Genomic DNA, 15499 nt, shown 5'->3' with positions numbered 1-15499 from the left:
ATCTGCCTTTCCTCCGAGGTGAACAGGGTCCCCGTTATAGCTTGCATCTCGTCCCAGGTGTAAATAGTAGGCCCCAGAAACTGATCAAATTGTTCAGCCAACCCTAAGGGGTCCTCTAAAAGATTCTTCACCTCCTCTGTCCCCTGCCTTGTTTCTGAAGCCTCTCATCAGGAAGGTCTTCCGAGACGTTTCCCTTTGACTGATCATCCCCATCCTCCCTTAGGTCGTATTCCCCTTCATTGCTAGGTACGTTCGGGTCTACGTTCCCCGCCGTTTCCACACCCGCGGCCCCCAGACCATGATGGGCTGCTGGTAGGGTGGAGGCAGGTGATCAAGGGGGTTCCACGTGGGAGCGCTCGAGTTCTCCTCTTTGTTTTCATTCATTTTAAATAACTTTGCTGTCGGTATCCAACACCTTGCATAGTCCTGCTCCTCTGGATTAGGAGGACTCCTTTGACTCACAAAGACATTCAAGTTCTGACTAACCCAATCCTTGTCGGACCCCAAGCGTGGCCACCATACTGAGGGTCCGCGGATCAGGGTTTTTTGGCCATTCAGAATAACAGTATTTTATCATAACTTCCTTACTTTTTCCCTTCGTCCGTCCTGTGTCCCAATTCCTTAGCTGCCGCCCTAACGGACTATCAGGCGGGATCACGGGGCGCTCTCCCTTAAAGTCCTTCTCTTCCTTCCCCCCTCGGGGTTTCGAGCACGTGTTTCCCATGTCTACTTCTTCCCAGGTACCGGTACCCTGAAGTCTTTGCCGACTTCCCACAGCCCTCAACCCACGGACTATTGGGTGAGCTGCCCCAGATGCACCTTGTCCTTCCCGCGCCTGATTCCCCTGGGTCTTGTTACCCAGACCCTGCCGACCGCTCTTCAGCAGACGTTCCCCCGATCGCCCGAGTAGTACTTAATAGTCTTTCTTTCTTACCCGGGCCTTGTGCACAAGAATTGCTCGATCGCAGCACGCTATCGATGTCCTACCACCACTTGTTTCCAGAGTCTCCTGTCCAGATTTCACTCGCTCAGACCGCCCAACGTCGGGCCAGGACTTCAGGGACCACTGAACTCAGCGGGATGCACCTCCCCCTCTTCCTAGACCCACCGTCGGACGTCTCGGAGTGGCGATCCCGAACGAGCCCCCAAATTTGTGAGATTTATCAAAACACCCGTGCTCACAATCACAGAACTACTGGAGACAAAGTCGTGGAAACAAGTTCTTTTATTGTGAGTCTGCAGAGTCGGGTGCCCCCGGAGAACCAGAGAGACCCTGATACAGAGTTTGCAGTCTTCTTTTATACATCCCATTCATTATGTATTCAGGTGCCAATGTTTGTATTCCCTCGGGCCTCCCTAAGTGGGCATCCCCATCTGTAGTTCAGCTCTGGCTTTTAGTATTCTCTACTACGCATGTGCCATAGCTGCCTGTGGCCACATACTCCTCACCTTTCACCTAGTTAGCCCCAAGTGTTTCCCGGATCCAGTTTTAGCTGGTCCTTAATCGCTCCTTATTGTTATCTTCTGCTCACTCAAGCTGATCCCCCATACCGTGCACTGCCGCCTCACCACTTCTCCTTATTGCTATCACATCTGTGACTAAATTCCTGTCCAAGTGTTAACTGTTGTGCCTAAGTTTATGTACTAGTGTTAACTGTAGTTTAACCACTGTCCTGTAGCAGTCCATTTCTCTCATTGGGTGTAGGTGCATTTTGGTGACATTTCTGTCCTCCGTCAAAATTGCTCAGCATCACTATAGACCGGAAATATAACCACCACCTTCACTTTACAGTCTTCTTAAACCTCTTCCTGTACCTTCTATGTTGAGTTCATGGGCCTCTGTCTCTAAAATTGAGAATACCTAATCAGCTTTATTTATTTTTTCTCCTATCCCACTAGATAAAAACCTAGGCCTGAACTCTCATCTTTCTTTTGTTCCTTTTTGTTCTCCCCTAATGGAATCCCCAAACACATCATGTGCATGAGGCCTTTTCTGTTCCTTTGAACCTATTTCCTGTAAAATTCATTTGTGTTCAGATTGTTTTCATGGTTCTCAAACACAATCAAAACAGAAATTGCTGGAAAAGCTCAGCAGGTCTGGCAGCATCTGTGGAGAGAAATCAGAGTTAATGTTTCGAGCCCAGTGACCCTTCCATAGGCTGGCTCTTTCCTCAGTTCTGTTTCCGTTCCTTTTAAATCTGCTGTCATCAGCTGTCTCCAAAAATTCAACCTTCTGTATTTGCAAACTATCTCCCATCTTCAACTCCCAAGATGTTTGAACATGTTGTTGCCTTTGTATTTGTGCTCATTTCTTCTGGGAATTGGTGTTTGAATCAATCCAGTCAGGCCCCAGTCCCTGCCACAGCACTGAATCCCTCATCCTGCAAAGCATGAATGACATCCATATGTCAATGATCATGGGAAACTATTCCTTCTCATCATTATTGATTTATCTACTGTCTTTAACACAGTTGACCGCATGGTGTTTTTATCCTAAGCCTTAATTGACATCTTCAGAATTTCACAGTTGAGTTACAATTACCTAATTGCTATGTGCTTGCCCCTCATTAATACATCAGCATCCCTGTTTGTTCATCGCTTAAATTCTCTCTTTCCCTGAGAAACTAGACTGTGGATGCTCAGAACATGTAAATCAGAGGGATATCCAGTGACTACAGATCATTGAATGCTTGTATTGGCCATTGATCATTGAATGCTTGTATTGGCCATTGATCATTGAATGCTTGTATTGGCCATTGATCATTGAATGCTTGTATTGGCCATTGATCATTGAATGCTTGTGTTGGCCATTGATCATTGAATGCTTGTGTTGGCCATTGATCATTGAACGCTTGTGTTGGCCATTGATCATTGAATTCTTGTGTTGGCCATCATGCAGCTTTTTTTTCGTATGCTCAATGGACATCATCTTCCTTGACCTATCGTCCAACCAGCCATGATTGGCAAACCGCCAACCTCATCACATCACCATGCTTGCTTTCGAAGTAGCTTGCACGTCACTTCAACCCTTTAACACTTTGAACCACAGGCACATGTATAGATTTATAAGCCTCACTGTAATTTTCTTCAACTCGCTGATAGACATATCAAGCGCTGATTAAGGATACCTGGACTATGAGCACCAAACTATGTAATCTGCTGGAAGAAGACTTGTGCTCAGAAGGACAGTTCCATCCCAATGACTGTTGTTAACAGCTGTACTGCATTTTCTTGCATTTGCTCATTTCAAGGAGCAGCTGGGGATCTGTGTGGCATCACCCAGTTCTCAAACCACAAATCCATTGGAATGTAACTGATACCATTTTACTCCAGATCACGGCTATCGTTCGCCCTTTATGAAAAATGTAAAGCGGCTCGAGCAGTAGGGTTCTCAACGATTGTTGGCTTCACCCAGGTGCAGGATGCTATTGACTGCACCAGTTTGCTTTGACAATGCCTCATTACCAACCTGCAGAGTTTATCAACAGACAAAAAGATTCCATTCCCATTGATGCTGAATTTTGAAGGTCTGCACCAGATAAACTGAAAGGCCTTGACTCTTTTATGATGGAGAACTCATGGATTTCAGTGTCCTTCCAAGAACCCAAGCAATGTAAAATTGGCTGCTAGGCAATAAATGGTATACCTCCTAAACTTAGCTCTTGACACCATTTTAAATACTTCAAGTTGATGCAGAGTGAGGATACAGCACTGCTGAGACTTGCACCAGGGTCATAGAATACGGACCATAAGCATTCCTAATATGATGTTTCAAAGCTGGGACTGCTCCAGCAGGGCCTGGCATTAAAACCCAGAAAGGGTTTGCCGTGTCACTGGTGCTTACTGTGTGCTTCACAACTGGAGCCGAGATGTCCTGGATGGAGACATAATGAGGGATCAACAGTAATTAACATTCTTAGGCTGAAGATATCCAAAACCAATTCATTGAGAAAGCAATGCATCATCAAGCCTGAGAAGCCAGAGATAATCTCATTGAAAGCCATTGACAGAATGAATGAGATAGCACGAACTGCAGATGCTAAGATTGGTCTTTGTAAAATTGTTCACATTCTGTAGGTAATCTGGCAATCAGTTCATGCATAGTGCAGAAGATGAAGACGGTAGTTTTGCAGCCTTTGATCTTTTCTGTTGCGAATAAATATCTCATTATCTCTTTGATTATCCATTGATATCTTTGGCTGGTTCCACTTTCGAGTGTCTACATGTTACGTCTTACTGACCATTAGGGAAAAAGCAGCGGTCAGTGAGATAGTGAGCTAACATTACATGGCAGTCAGATCAGGTAGCTGGAAAGGCTTCAGTGAGCAAATTATAACTGAGTGTTTTGTGAAAAGTTCCTCATAATAACCAGCAAATTGAGAGGAATCGTCTCTTGGTCTCATGGTAATCCTTCAATTCACAATGTGCATAGACTGCTGAGTTACCCTGAAATGCTTGAGAATTCTGTTCGAACAGCTTTGAACCTGTGAGAGGCAGTGCCTGTTCTATCTTTTCTCAGACCAATGGGCTATGAGGGAAAGGAGACTTGTGACTGCTGATTGTACATCTTGTTGCCTTGATTGGTAATGTGATTTATTTTTGAAAAACAGAGTGAAACCTTCTCTCCAGAAATGTCTGCAGTCATCACTGATTCTGTCCTCTCACTCACAAGATGGGTGGAAGGGTTTGCAGCACAATCCCTGCACTTCCTGTTTAGCTTCAGTGTTGGTCCCAGTAAAAGGTGCAGTGCCATGGCTGTTCCCTGACAACTGATGCTATCTGCAGTCAAGGAGTCAGTTGCTTGTGAGGGATGAGCAGTGCTTGACTACTGTAATTTCATTCATCCTTGGAATTTCTGAAGAGGCTGCTTGCCTCTCACATGAGTGTGACTTAACCGCATCCATCAGTGAAAATTACACTAGAGCAGATATTTTAACAATACAAGTGAACATGTATTTTCAAAAGTGTAATTATTTACAGTGATGTGTCAGTCATGCCACTCTCGTGACCTTTTTTCTTCCTGTGCCTGCCACTAAATCTGAGTGCAGTCCTGACTTCCACAGTTGGAGGGGACTTGCTTTATGATTGGTCCTGTTGGCCCGGAAGACTTGGGTCGTTGTCCCTTGATGCTCTTTGGCCTGTAGGACGGGGCTTACTGATAGTTTTCCATTCATTTGCATGGTCACTAACCTCAGCTTGAACTTCTGCTGGCTTTGCAATAGGAAATAGAGGGGCTCCTATGAAGCATTCTGCTATAAAGTTTCTAGGTAGTCTTGTCTGTGTCTGCACTTCCTATGCTGGCATCACTGCCTGTAAAAGGGTTCCCTGAAGTGAGATTATGTTCTTTGTCCCCCTATTGCCTGGCCATTGGTACTGAGCACATTTGGCTTAAATGAAACATTGCAGGTCTAAACACAGTTGTAGTAAGTACTGACCCTGACTGTCCACAGCAGTCGCCACCCTGTCCATGGAGACAGCCAGACATACATGCTGGAACCAGTACAGTACTGAAAATGTTGGGCTCAGCTTATCATCTGAAAAAATCTGCATGCAGTTCCCATACCTATCTGAGCATTTTAATAAAATCATAATTCAATTATTTTTGGGGCAGCACGGTGGCTCAGTGGTTAACACTGCTGCCTCACAACACCAGGAACCTAGGTTCAACTCCAGTCTTGGGTGACTGTGTGGAGTTTGCACATTCTTCCTGTGTCTGCATGGGTTTCCTCCTGATGCTCTGGTTTCCTCCCACAATGCAAAGATGTGCAGGCTGGGTGGATTGGCCATGCTAAATTGTCCATAATGTTCAGGGATGTGTAGATTAGGTGGGTTATAGGGGGATGGGTCTGGGTGGGATGTTCTCAGGATCTGTGTGGACGTATTGGGCCAAAGGGCCTGTCTCCACACAGTGGGGATTCTATTAATGGATGAGACCGTAGCATCATCTATCTGGAGCTTAGAAGATGCCTGGTACCGAGGAGCTGGCTGAGTTCCAGCAACTTGACTGTTTGTTTCTTTCTCAACCAGCTGTAGAGATGTGTCATTGATGTGCTCAGAAAGTTGTGCTCCCATGTCTAATCTAGACCATTAGACCTATCAAGGTAAAAGTCACTTCTCTGCCAGAGGTTGGAGCTGAAAACTTGCCTGCATCCTCCGATGGTTCAGTGGCTTCCTTCAGCTAGAGATGAGGGCCACCAGCATTGTCTCTTTAATTGGACTGGTTGCTGTTGGAGCCTGCATGAGAATGGGGGTAATTGATTGTCTAAAAAGAATAAAGGCTTGTGCAGATCAAAAATGCAGTGTTACCGTTGTTAATGGGAGAGCCATGCTACATAACCCAGTGAAACGTAGGTTGATCTGTCATTGGCCCAGTATGAGCCATCATGCTTCTGTCCAGCCAATCTGAGAATCTTCTACTCAGAGAGGGAGGAACATGATGCCTGCTGCCTTCCAGCTGGACTCGGACCACAATCGGGGCCAGTCATTCCTGCAGTGTGAGAAAGTGAGAGATTCAGTGGAAGTGATTGAAGGTCAGCTAATGATGATGCATAAACAGGGAGATGGTGAGATGGCCAGTGAGTGAGTGTGAACGGTTAGCACTTTGGGACAATGAGGTTGGTGAGAGCCATTGAATTGACAAGCTGTATATAGTGCTTAGTAGTCCCTAAGCCATGCGTCAAGGAAAATTGAAAGGGATTGGTTTAAAGGGAGAAAACGCACAAAAATAAATTGAAAAGGAAGTTGGATAGCTATAATTGAAAAATTTTGAAATTTGAAAAACAAGTGTCACATATTGTTGATAACAGTGTGGAGCTAGATGCACACAGCAGGCCAAGCAGCATCTTAGGAGCACAAAAGCTGACATTTCGGGCCTAGACCCTTATTCAGAAAACCCGAAACATCAGCTTTCCTGCTCGGCCTGCTGTGTTCATCTAGCTCTACACCTTGTTATCTCGGATTCTTCAGCATCTGCAGTTCCCATAATCTCTGATCACATATTGTTGATTTGGGCAATGCAGTGTTGCTTTCTGAAAGCCAAAAAAGAGGAAATCATTGATTAGACCAAGAAACTTTCACATTTCTGACTTCTGCCTGACAACAGTTCTGTGGTTGAGCTGTAGTGTTACTGTAAGTGCCAAGAGCAGCAGAGTGAAAAGCATTCATAGCCTATAGACAGAACACCATCAAAACGCTTTCTTTCTCAATGCGGGGAAAAAGAAAACTGAAGAAAGTTTAAACAAAAAAATTCACACAACGAAAAATCTATATTCACCTGATCAGATATCGAACTGAAGGATGACCATCACCATACAGACATTGTTGCAAAGATCAAAAGAATTGTACAAGAGAAAAAATGCTTTACAACTTATGGCCTTTTTTGTTTGGAAATTCGTTTACGTGTTTGAGTTTGTTTAGGTTGAAGAGATATTGCTTATGTTCTGTAAATTATCAATTCTTTTTCACTTTTCAGGTTAACAGTGTTTTAGAATAAAAAGAGGGTTTTTTTGCTATTTTTGAAGAAACTTGATGAGGTTTACTTTTGTTCTTTGTAAGAGTTGGTCAGGCATAGTGAGTTTAATGTCTTGTTGGGATTTTTGTACATTTTGTGATGACTTTTGAAATAGTGGGGCATGATTATCAGCACATTATTCCCAGTTAAATAGTGTCACAACTGTAGTAGATGGAGGTGACTTGTTGGGCCAAAGGGCCTGTTTCCACACAGTGGGGATTCTATTAATGGTTGAGACCACGATTATCGCTAAACCTTTAATCCAGAAACTCAGCTGATGAACCTGGATTTAAATCCCACCACAGCAGACCGTGGAGTTTGAATTCCATAAAGTATCCAGAATTAAGAATCTACCAATGACCATGGTTTGTCAGAAAAACTCATCTGGTTCACTAAACCTGATCTGGCTACATGTGACTCCAGACCCACAGCAATATGGTTGATTCTTAACTACCTTCAGAAGTAGCCTAGCAAGTCACTCAATGGTATCAATCGCTACAAAGTCTCAACAAAGAAATGAAACTAGATGGACCACATTGTATCAGCCTAGACACCAGAAATGACAATGGCAACAATAGCTTTGTCCAGCCTGCAGACTCCTCTTTGTGGACATTTGGTGCCCAAATCTCTTGTGAAATCAAACATCAGGCAGACATAGTCACACTTACAGGTAATATCCCAGACACCATCATCACCATCCCTGTGTATGTCCTGCACCAAGGACAGGGCAGAGGTGCCGGCACTGTGTATGCAATCGGGGGAGCTACCCTGGCAGTTCTCACTATTGGCTCTGGACCCCATGATGCCTCATGGCACAAGGTTAAACATGGGTGAGGAAATCTGTTCCACTGCAGCTACTGGCCTCTACCCAACAATGCACAGTTGCCTAGGTATGTCCTGTGCACCCAAATTAAGATAAATATAACCCAAACCAATCACCGCTCCTAAGAAGCTGCTTGGCCTGCTGTGTTCATCCAGCTCCACATCTTGTTATCTTGGATTCTCCAGCATCAGCAGTTCCTGTCATCTCTGATACCATTCCATCAGTCTGCTCTTGGAAAAAGAGAAAAAAACAGTTTCAATGATAATGTGGAAATAGTCTTGATATAGTGTGTTTCAGTGGTGATCTTGCATCGTGTCAGCTCCTTTAAATGCTAGATTGTTTTATCTTTTCTGAATTTTAGATGATTTGTCATTTGCCATTCAGTTTACCTCATAATAAAGCTGCAACTAAGGCCTGAACTTTTGATCCTGACTCAAGAGCACAGATTCAGGCAAATCCTAGCTACATTAACCCAATCTGAAAATGCCCAATAAGTGCAGAGTTGTTCTGGTGTGACAGGAGTAGGATGAAAATGGGGGATGTGAATGGCCGCACTTGAATGAAGCCAGAGGCTGCTGGATGCAGAGGCAGCCTGGGCAATTGGCCTGTTTCATTGCACCTGCATTTTATCAAAGATATGAAACAAAGCAAAAAAATAAATAATAGTCCAGCTTTCACCCGAAACATTGGAGTTTACAAGGATGTGATATGTAGGATTCTGAGGGCTTTGAGAGGGTCGATACTGAGATACTGCTGTTTCCCTTTGGAGGGCAATCTAGAACTAGGGGACAGTTTCATTCAACTATAATCTTACTGAATGGCAGAGTTGCCTTGAGGGGCTGAATAGCTTATATCTACTTCTCATTTTCTTAATCTACACCAGTCTCTTTTTGAAGTTGCTCAGGATAATAAGTAACTAATTGAAACTGCATTTTTCACCAGCTTCTTAAAAATTGTCACTTGTATCTGCAACTTAAGGTGTCCATTTACGAAAGCAGCATTCCTACACAAGCTCGAGCATGAAGTGTCGTTACTGTGAAGCTACTTTCCATGAACGTTATGCACTCATCCAACACCAAAAGACACACAGGAATGAGAAGCGTTTCAAGTGTGACCAGTGTGATTATGCATGTAAACAGGTACACTGCTGAAGAGTTTGAAGGTATTGTCTACTCCAACTTTATGTTTTGTTTAGTGCTGGCATCCCAAACCAATTTCTGAATTCGCACCTTCTGTTACCATGGAGTGACAGCGTGTGTTATCAATTTGTAATGTAACCTGTTTAGCCAGAAAATAAATCTGAACCTATTTTGATGGAGTGATCAAACTATCAGATTATTCAACTGCAGAGGTATCCGTTCTCCCCTGACCTGATTTCTGAGGTGGGTAATCACACTCATTAGCAAATGATTGCCGAAGACATCTCTTACCAGATGGTTGATGGATGGAGAAAAAGAGCAGGAGCGCAGCTGTTTTTTCTCCACCCAAGAACACTGAGTCGCTGGAGGACATTTCTGATTTTGACTGATGAATTCAGATGTGTTGTACAAAAATCATAGGCTTGGTTTTATACTGCTCTGGCCCTGATCAAGATCACTGGTTGTTTTGGTTATGTTATTGTTCCTGTTCAGTGTGGCTTTAGATGCTTCCAATTTGAAATTTGAATATTTCGAATTTGAAAATTTAAAGGAAAAATGATCATTGGGCAACATTGGGAACAGCCCTGACCTGTTCGACATGTTTCCATCGGAACAGAAATTTCCAGGAACAACCCAAGCGACGTTCTCTTAATTGCTTCTAATGTAATTACATCCTTTTTAAATAGAGGCCAAAACATGTTATAGCACTCCAGCTGTGATGTCTCAAAGGCCCATACAGCTGCTCTAAAACTTCCCACTTATATTTCATTTCCACTATAATAAGTAGCAACATTCCAATAACTTTCCACTTGCAGTACTTGCACACCAGAATGTGTGAGATTCATGTACCAGGACACCCACGTCCTTCTGTACCACTGATAATGGGAACTGCAGATGCTGGAGAATCCAAGATAATAAAGTGTAAAGCTGGATGAACACAGCAGGCCAAGCAGCATCTCAGGAGCTCCAAAGCTGACGTTTCAGGCCTAGACCCTTCATCAGAAGGGTCTAGGCCCGAAACGTTAGCTTTTGTGCTCCTGAGATGCTGCTTGGCCTGCTGTGTTCATCCAGTTTCACACTTTATTATCTCCTTCTGTACCACAATGTCTTGCAGTTTATCACTAATTCTTTACTCTTTTCCCTGCCAAAGTGAATCATAGAATCCCTACAATGTGGAAGCAGGCCCTTCGGCCCTTCGGCCCAACAAGTCTACACAGCATCCCATCCAAACCCATCCCCCCGATAAGCAACCTACACATCCCCAAACACTGGGCAATTTAGCATGGCCAATCCAGCTAGCCTGCTCATCTTTGGACTGTGGTAGGTAACTGGAGCACCTGGAGGAAACCCTCAGACATAGGGAGAATGTGCAAACTCCACACAGACAGTCGGCTGAAGATGGAATTAAGCCCTGGTCCTTGGCACTGTGAGGCAGCAGTGCTAACCACAGCCACCCAGAACAAGTTTACATTTTCCCACATTATACATGTATTCCATCTGCACAATGTTTACTTGATCTTTATGTTATTATATCACTGTACAGGCTGTTTGCCTCCTTTAGGCAATTACTTTCCTACCTAATTTGGTGTCATCGGCAAATTTTGCAACCATCCAGGCGGTTACACCAGCAATCTTTGAGTTGCAAATAGGTTCTGTTCATGAGTTTATTCACAAGTCAATTAGTATGCAAGTTGGAACACAATGCAGGACGATATGAAGCAACTGTTCTTACATACTGGAAATGTTCATATGTTGGATGTTTAAAATTACACCCCTAATTGGGATCACGCTCATAAGTATAAGCATTCATAATTTAAATGTTCCTAAACTGGGGACCCCATACAGATTTGCTTAGCTGCCATATCAAAGGTTGCTAAATAAAGATTGTAAATAGTTGAGCTGTCAATGCTGATCCCAATGGCACCCCACTAGTCACAGCTTGCCAACCTGAAAATTATCAACTTAATCCTCTCCCTCCTGTTAGGTAGCTATGCTAATATGTCACATTTTGTACCTTAATCTCTTACTTTATTTAGCAACCTTTGATAAGGCAGCTAAGCAAATGCCTTTCGGAAGTCAAGGTGCATCACATCTCAGGTTTCCTTTCGTCCACCTGGCCTGTTACATCCCTAAAATTAAAACTTTGCAAAGCAGAAGGAGCCAATAGTCAGCCGATTCTCTGTATGCTGGTGAACTGCAGCAACTCTGCATAAAGAAAAACTTTGCTTTTCACTGAGTGATTGATTGAAATGGATGACTTGTTTCTAACTCTTCATCCTGCCCAATCATGTGAAAAAATCTTTATCATAACCTTTTTACCTAATGAAAATTTATATAACTGAAATGTTTGATAACCAATGAAATCAAACCTGGGCCTGTTCAGATGTCCTTGAAGAATTAAAAGCATAAGGGAACACCTAGCAGATTTTGGCACATCTTAGCAGTTGTGTTAACGATGCCTTACCTTGAAGTGGATTGTTACCTGGGCAAAATGAAGGTCTCTAACCAATGTACTTGACCTGTTGAGTATTCCAATAATTTATATTTTGTTCAACATTTCCTGCAGTTTGCTTTATTTCTCCTAAACCATTTTGATATTGTGCACAGAAACGTCACATGATAATGCATAAACGTATCCACACCGGAGAAAAGCCATTCAGCTGCTCCCAGTGTGATAAGCAGTTCAGACAGAAGCAGCTTCTGGACTTGCATTTCAAGAAACATCACGATCCAAGTTTCATCCCAGAGGCATACATTTGCTCCCAGTGTTGTAAAAGCTTTACTCGCAAGGTACCTGCTTGTTTTTTCATTTGTAATACGGTTTAAGTCCTGTCATATCAGACAACCTGCAGCACACTCACATCTAAGGGGTGACAAGCACTGATCTGTACTACTCACCCATCCAAGGTGAACATAAGTTGAACTGGGAACGTAATACTGCCAGTTTGTCTGAGTGAAGAGCTACACAGGTAGACACTAGGCTCTTGATTATCAATTCCATTGAATCAAGGAGAAGAATGGCTGGATCTGTAGTTCTTGTAAGATGTAACTTTCTATCCCTGATAGTTATTCCACTATTCAGACATGAGAAATAATGAGGCACTACTCAAAATATGGATTAAATACTTAATATCTTCACTAGATTTGGACAATGCAATAACTTAATTGTGTGCATCTGTTAGCAATATACCCGTTTTACCTTCAAGCAGCTGACCAGGTTATTTTGAGGGGACAGTGACTAACTTTTCACATTGTTATTTAACCCTTTCTTTCCAAGATAAGTTTTGTTGACAAGATCATAGTTTCAACTGAACACAGGCCAGTATCCCATCACCTTTTATTTACTTGTGTACAGTAAACCAACAATGGCGAACCAGCTTGGAATCAGTCCCTGAAGCAAGGAGATGCTAAGTCCCCGTTTATATTAATTGGTAAGGGCTTCCTGATTGGCCCAAGGTTGACAACCCCAATCAAGAAACATGTGGTCAACAAGATCCACTTGCTGCCAAATACTACATCCCTCCCCTCCCTCAGTCTGGGGATGTAGGCCTAGATGTTCTGACATTTTTGGCCTAGGTCTGGTTCATCTGATTTGGACTCTGACACAGGTATGTTCCAGACTGTAGCATCTGGAGTGTCTTGAGAGTGTGCCCCCGTCCCCTTCTCCTTCGTCTCCTTCTTCCAGCTGCAATGGTGTTGACTGGACTCTGAAGTTTTCCTGACACTAGGTGGAGGGTGAGAACCTGTGGTTCCTGACAGACCATATGGCTGTTCTGACGGGTGAGGTATATTTTGTTTCTGCTCTGTTTGTGAGGTAACAGCTTTCAGGTGATCCACATGTTTGTTCAGGATCATCTTACCTCCCTGAACTTTGTAAGTCAAGGGACCTGACCTCTCGTTCACCTCACCTCATTCCTATACTGGGCCATTTCCATGGTTCCAGCTCCACACTGTCTCCTGAATTAAATTGCCTCTCTTACTTGGAGAATGTTTGTGGCTGGCATTGGCATTCCTGCTGCCATTTCACCCTCTCCCACAAGCCTGAGAATATCAGGTTTAACCTGGTGTGGAGTCTTCTCCCCATTAGCAACTCTGCTGGAGCCAACCCTGTTGTTGCATGTGGGGTGGTCCTATAATGGAATGCGAACCAGGAAAGTTTGGCATTGAGTGACACCGTAGGCTGCTTCTTTAAGCCTGCCTTTCCACCAACCATTGATGATAGATAGTATGGTGCTGTCCTTATCCACTGAAAGCAATCCAACTTCAGGAAATACTCAAATTCCCTGCTAGTAAGTTACATCCTGTAACCAACACTGCTGGGAGTCTGTGTCGCGAACATTGCTCACCGCTTCTCAGTTGTCATCCCTGAGTTTGCTGGATGGACTTTATGCACGTCCAGTCACTTTGAATGAGCGTCCGCAATGACCAGGAACATTGAACTCATGAAAGAACCGGCATAGTCAACATATAACTGACTCCAGGGTTTACCTGGCCATTCCCACGAATATGGGGCTGCCGCTGGTGGCAATTTTTGTTCTTGTTGGCACTCTGGGCTCTGCCCCACTAATGCTATGTTAGCATCCAGCCTCTTGCTAGCATCTTCATCTTGGAAACCCCTGGATGATTGGTCAGTAGCTGGTGGTGACCTTTACTTGGGAGCACCACTCTTGCTCCCCAAAGTAATATGCTGTCCTCTATGCTGAACTGGCCTCACTGGGTCCAGAAAGGTTTCAGTCATGGTCTACTGGTCCTTCTGTCACACCTATTACCACCAGCTGCTTGTTTTGCCAAGACAAGATAAATTTTGTGTTCACAGTCGGATATTGCCTTTGATAACTGGCAGGATGTCCAGGGAGTTCAAAACCAAGGACTGTTGGTGGGGAGGCACCACTAGTGGAGTATCTGCCAGTGGAATGGGGCTCGGGGCATACTTATTAGCCACTTTGTTTTCTGGATGGTGTTCTCACTTGTACCCACTGGGAATAAGGGTCCAATGCTGAATTCTGCCGTAAGTTATGGACAGCACTGCCTACTCTTCCTTCAATAGCTTTAGCAGGTGTTTATGATCCATTGATATGACAAATCCCCATCTGTAAAGGTACTGGTGGGGCTTGCTCACACCAAAGATGACTGCCAAACTTTCCTTCTCCATCTGGGCACATTTTATGTTCAGCATCAGCCAAAGCCCAGGAAGCATACACAATTGGGTTTTCCTCTCTTTTGGGACTAGTGAACTAATACTACCCTGATACTGTGTACAGAAGGGCCTCACATGTCAGCACTATCTCTTGCTTCAGATCATTGTGGGCCAACACCTTAGAAGATGATAGCCCACTTCCCTAAAGGCTACTTCTTGGCTGCACACCATTTCCAAGACTGACCTTTTTTTTTTCAATTGCAGGTGTAAGGGTGCCAAGATGGAGACCAGGTTACATATGAATTTTCTGTAATAATTAATCTCCGGTACAGATGTAGGAGCCGAGGCTCCTTTGATCGTCCTCACTGTATCTTTCAACAGGTGTAATCCAGTTTTGCCAATTCTGTAACCCAGGTAAGTCACTTGGGTTGCCTAGAACACATTTCTCCCTTCTAAGGTGTACACCCGCCTGGGAGAAATGTTTAAACACCATGTCCAAGTGCTACTTATTAGTATTCCCAGTTATTAGCATCTAGACAAATGGCAACCTGGGGGCAGCTCTTGTAAAATGTTCTCCATTGTCAGCTGGAAAATGACACAGGCTGATAATATCCCAGATGGCAGACTTGTCTATTAGTATAAACCTTTATGGATGTTAATTGTGGCATACTTCTCATCCACCCACAACTGTGGGTGGACGTGGCTCATGTCCTGCTTTGGAAAGTACAGTGCCTCTGCCAACTTGGTGTACATAATCCTCTGTGAGGGATTGGGTATTTATTCAGCTGCAAGAAGCGATTTTTCTGTTTGCTTAAAACGCCCACAAAGGCAAACTAAGCTGTTGGGCTTCTTAATCTCTACAACCAGTGCTGCCCATTCTGCAAACTGCA

At 43.8% G+C, this 15499-nt stretch overlaps 1 protein-coding gene across 1 annotated transcript in view; it reads left to right on the top strand.

Moving 5' to 3' along the window:
• LOC125461424 (transcriptional repressor CTCF-like) overlaps positions 1–15499 on the top strand; it is a 176808-nt gene that overhangs the window by 85404 nt on the left and 75905 nt on the right. Inside the window, exons 8-9 of the mRNA XM_059652880.1 lie at positions 9312–9472; positions 12080–12262. Of these exons, the coding sequence (XP_059508863.1) occupies positions 9312–9472; positions 12080–12262 (344 nt within the window). The remainder of the gene's footprint in view (positions 1–9311; positions 9473–12079; positions 12263–15499) is intronic.

This window comes from Stegostoma tigrinum, chromosome 19 (assembly GCF_030684315.1).
Source record: "Stegostoma tigrinum isolate sSteTig4 chromosome 19, sSteTig4.hap1, whole genome shotgun sequence".
Classification (NCBI taxonomy): domain Eukaryota; kingdom Metazoa; phylum Chordata; class Chondrichthyes; order Orectolobiformes; family Stegostomatidae; genus Stegostoma; species Stegostoma tigrinum.
This window is presented reverse-complemented; position numbering and strand designations above follow the sequence as displayed.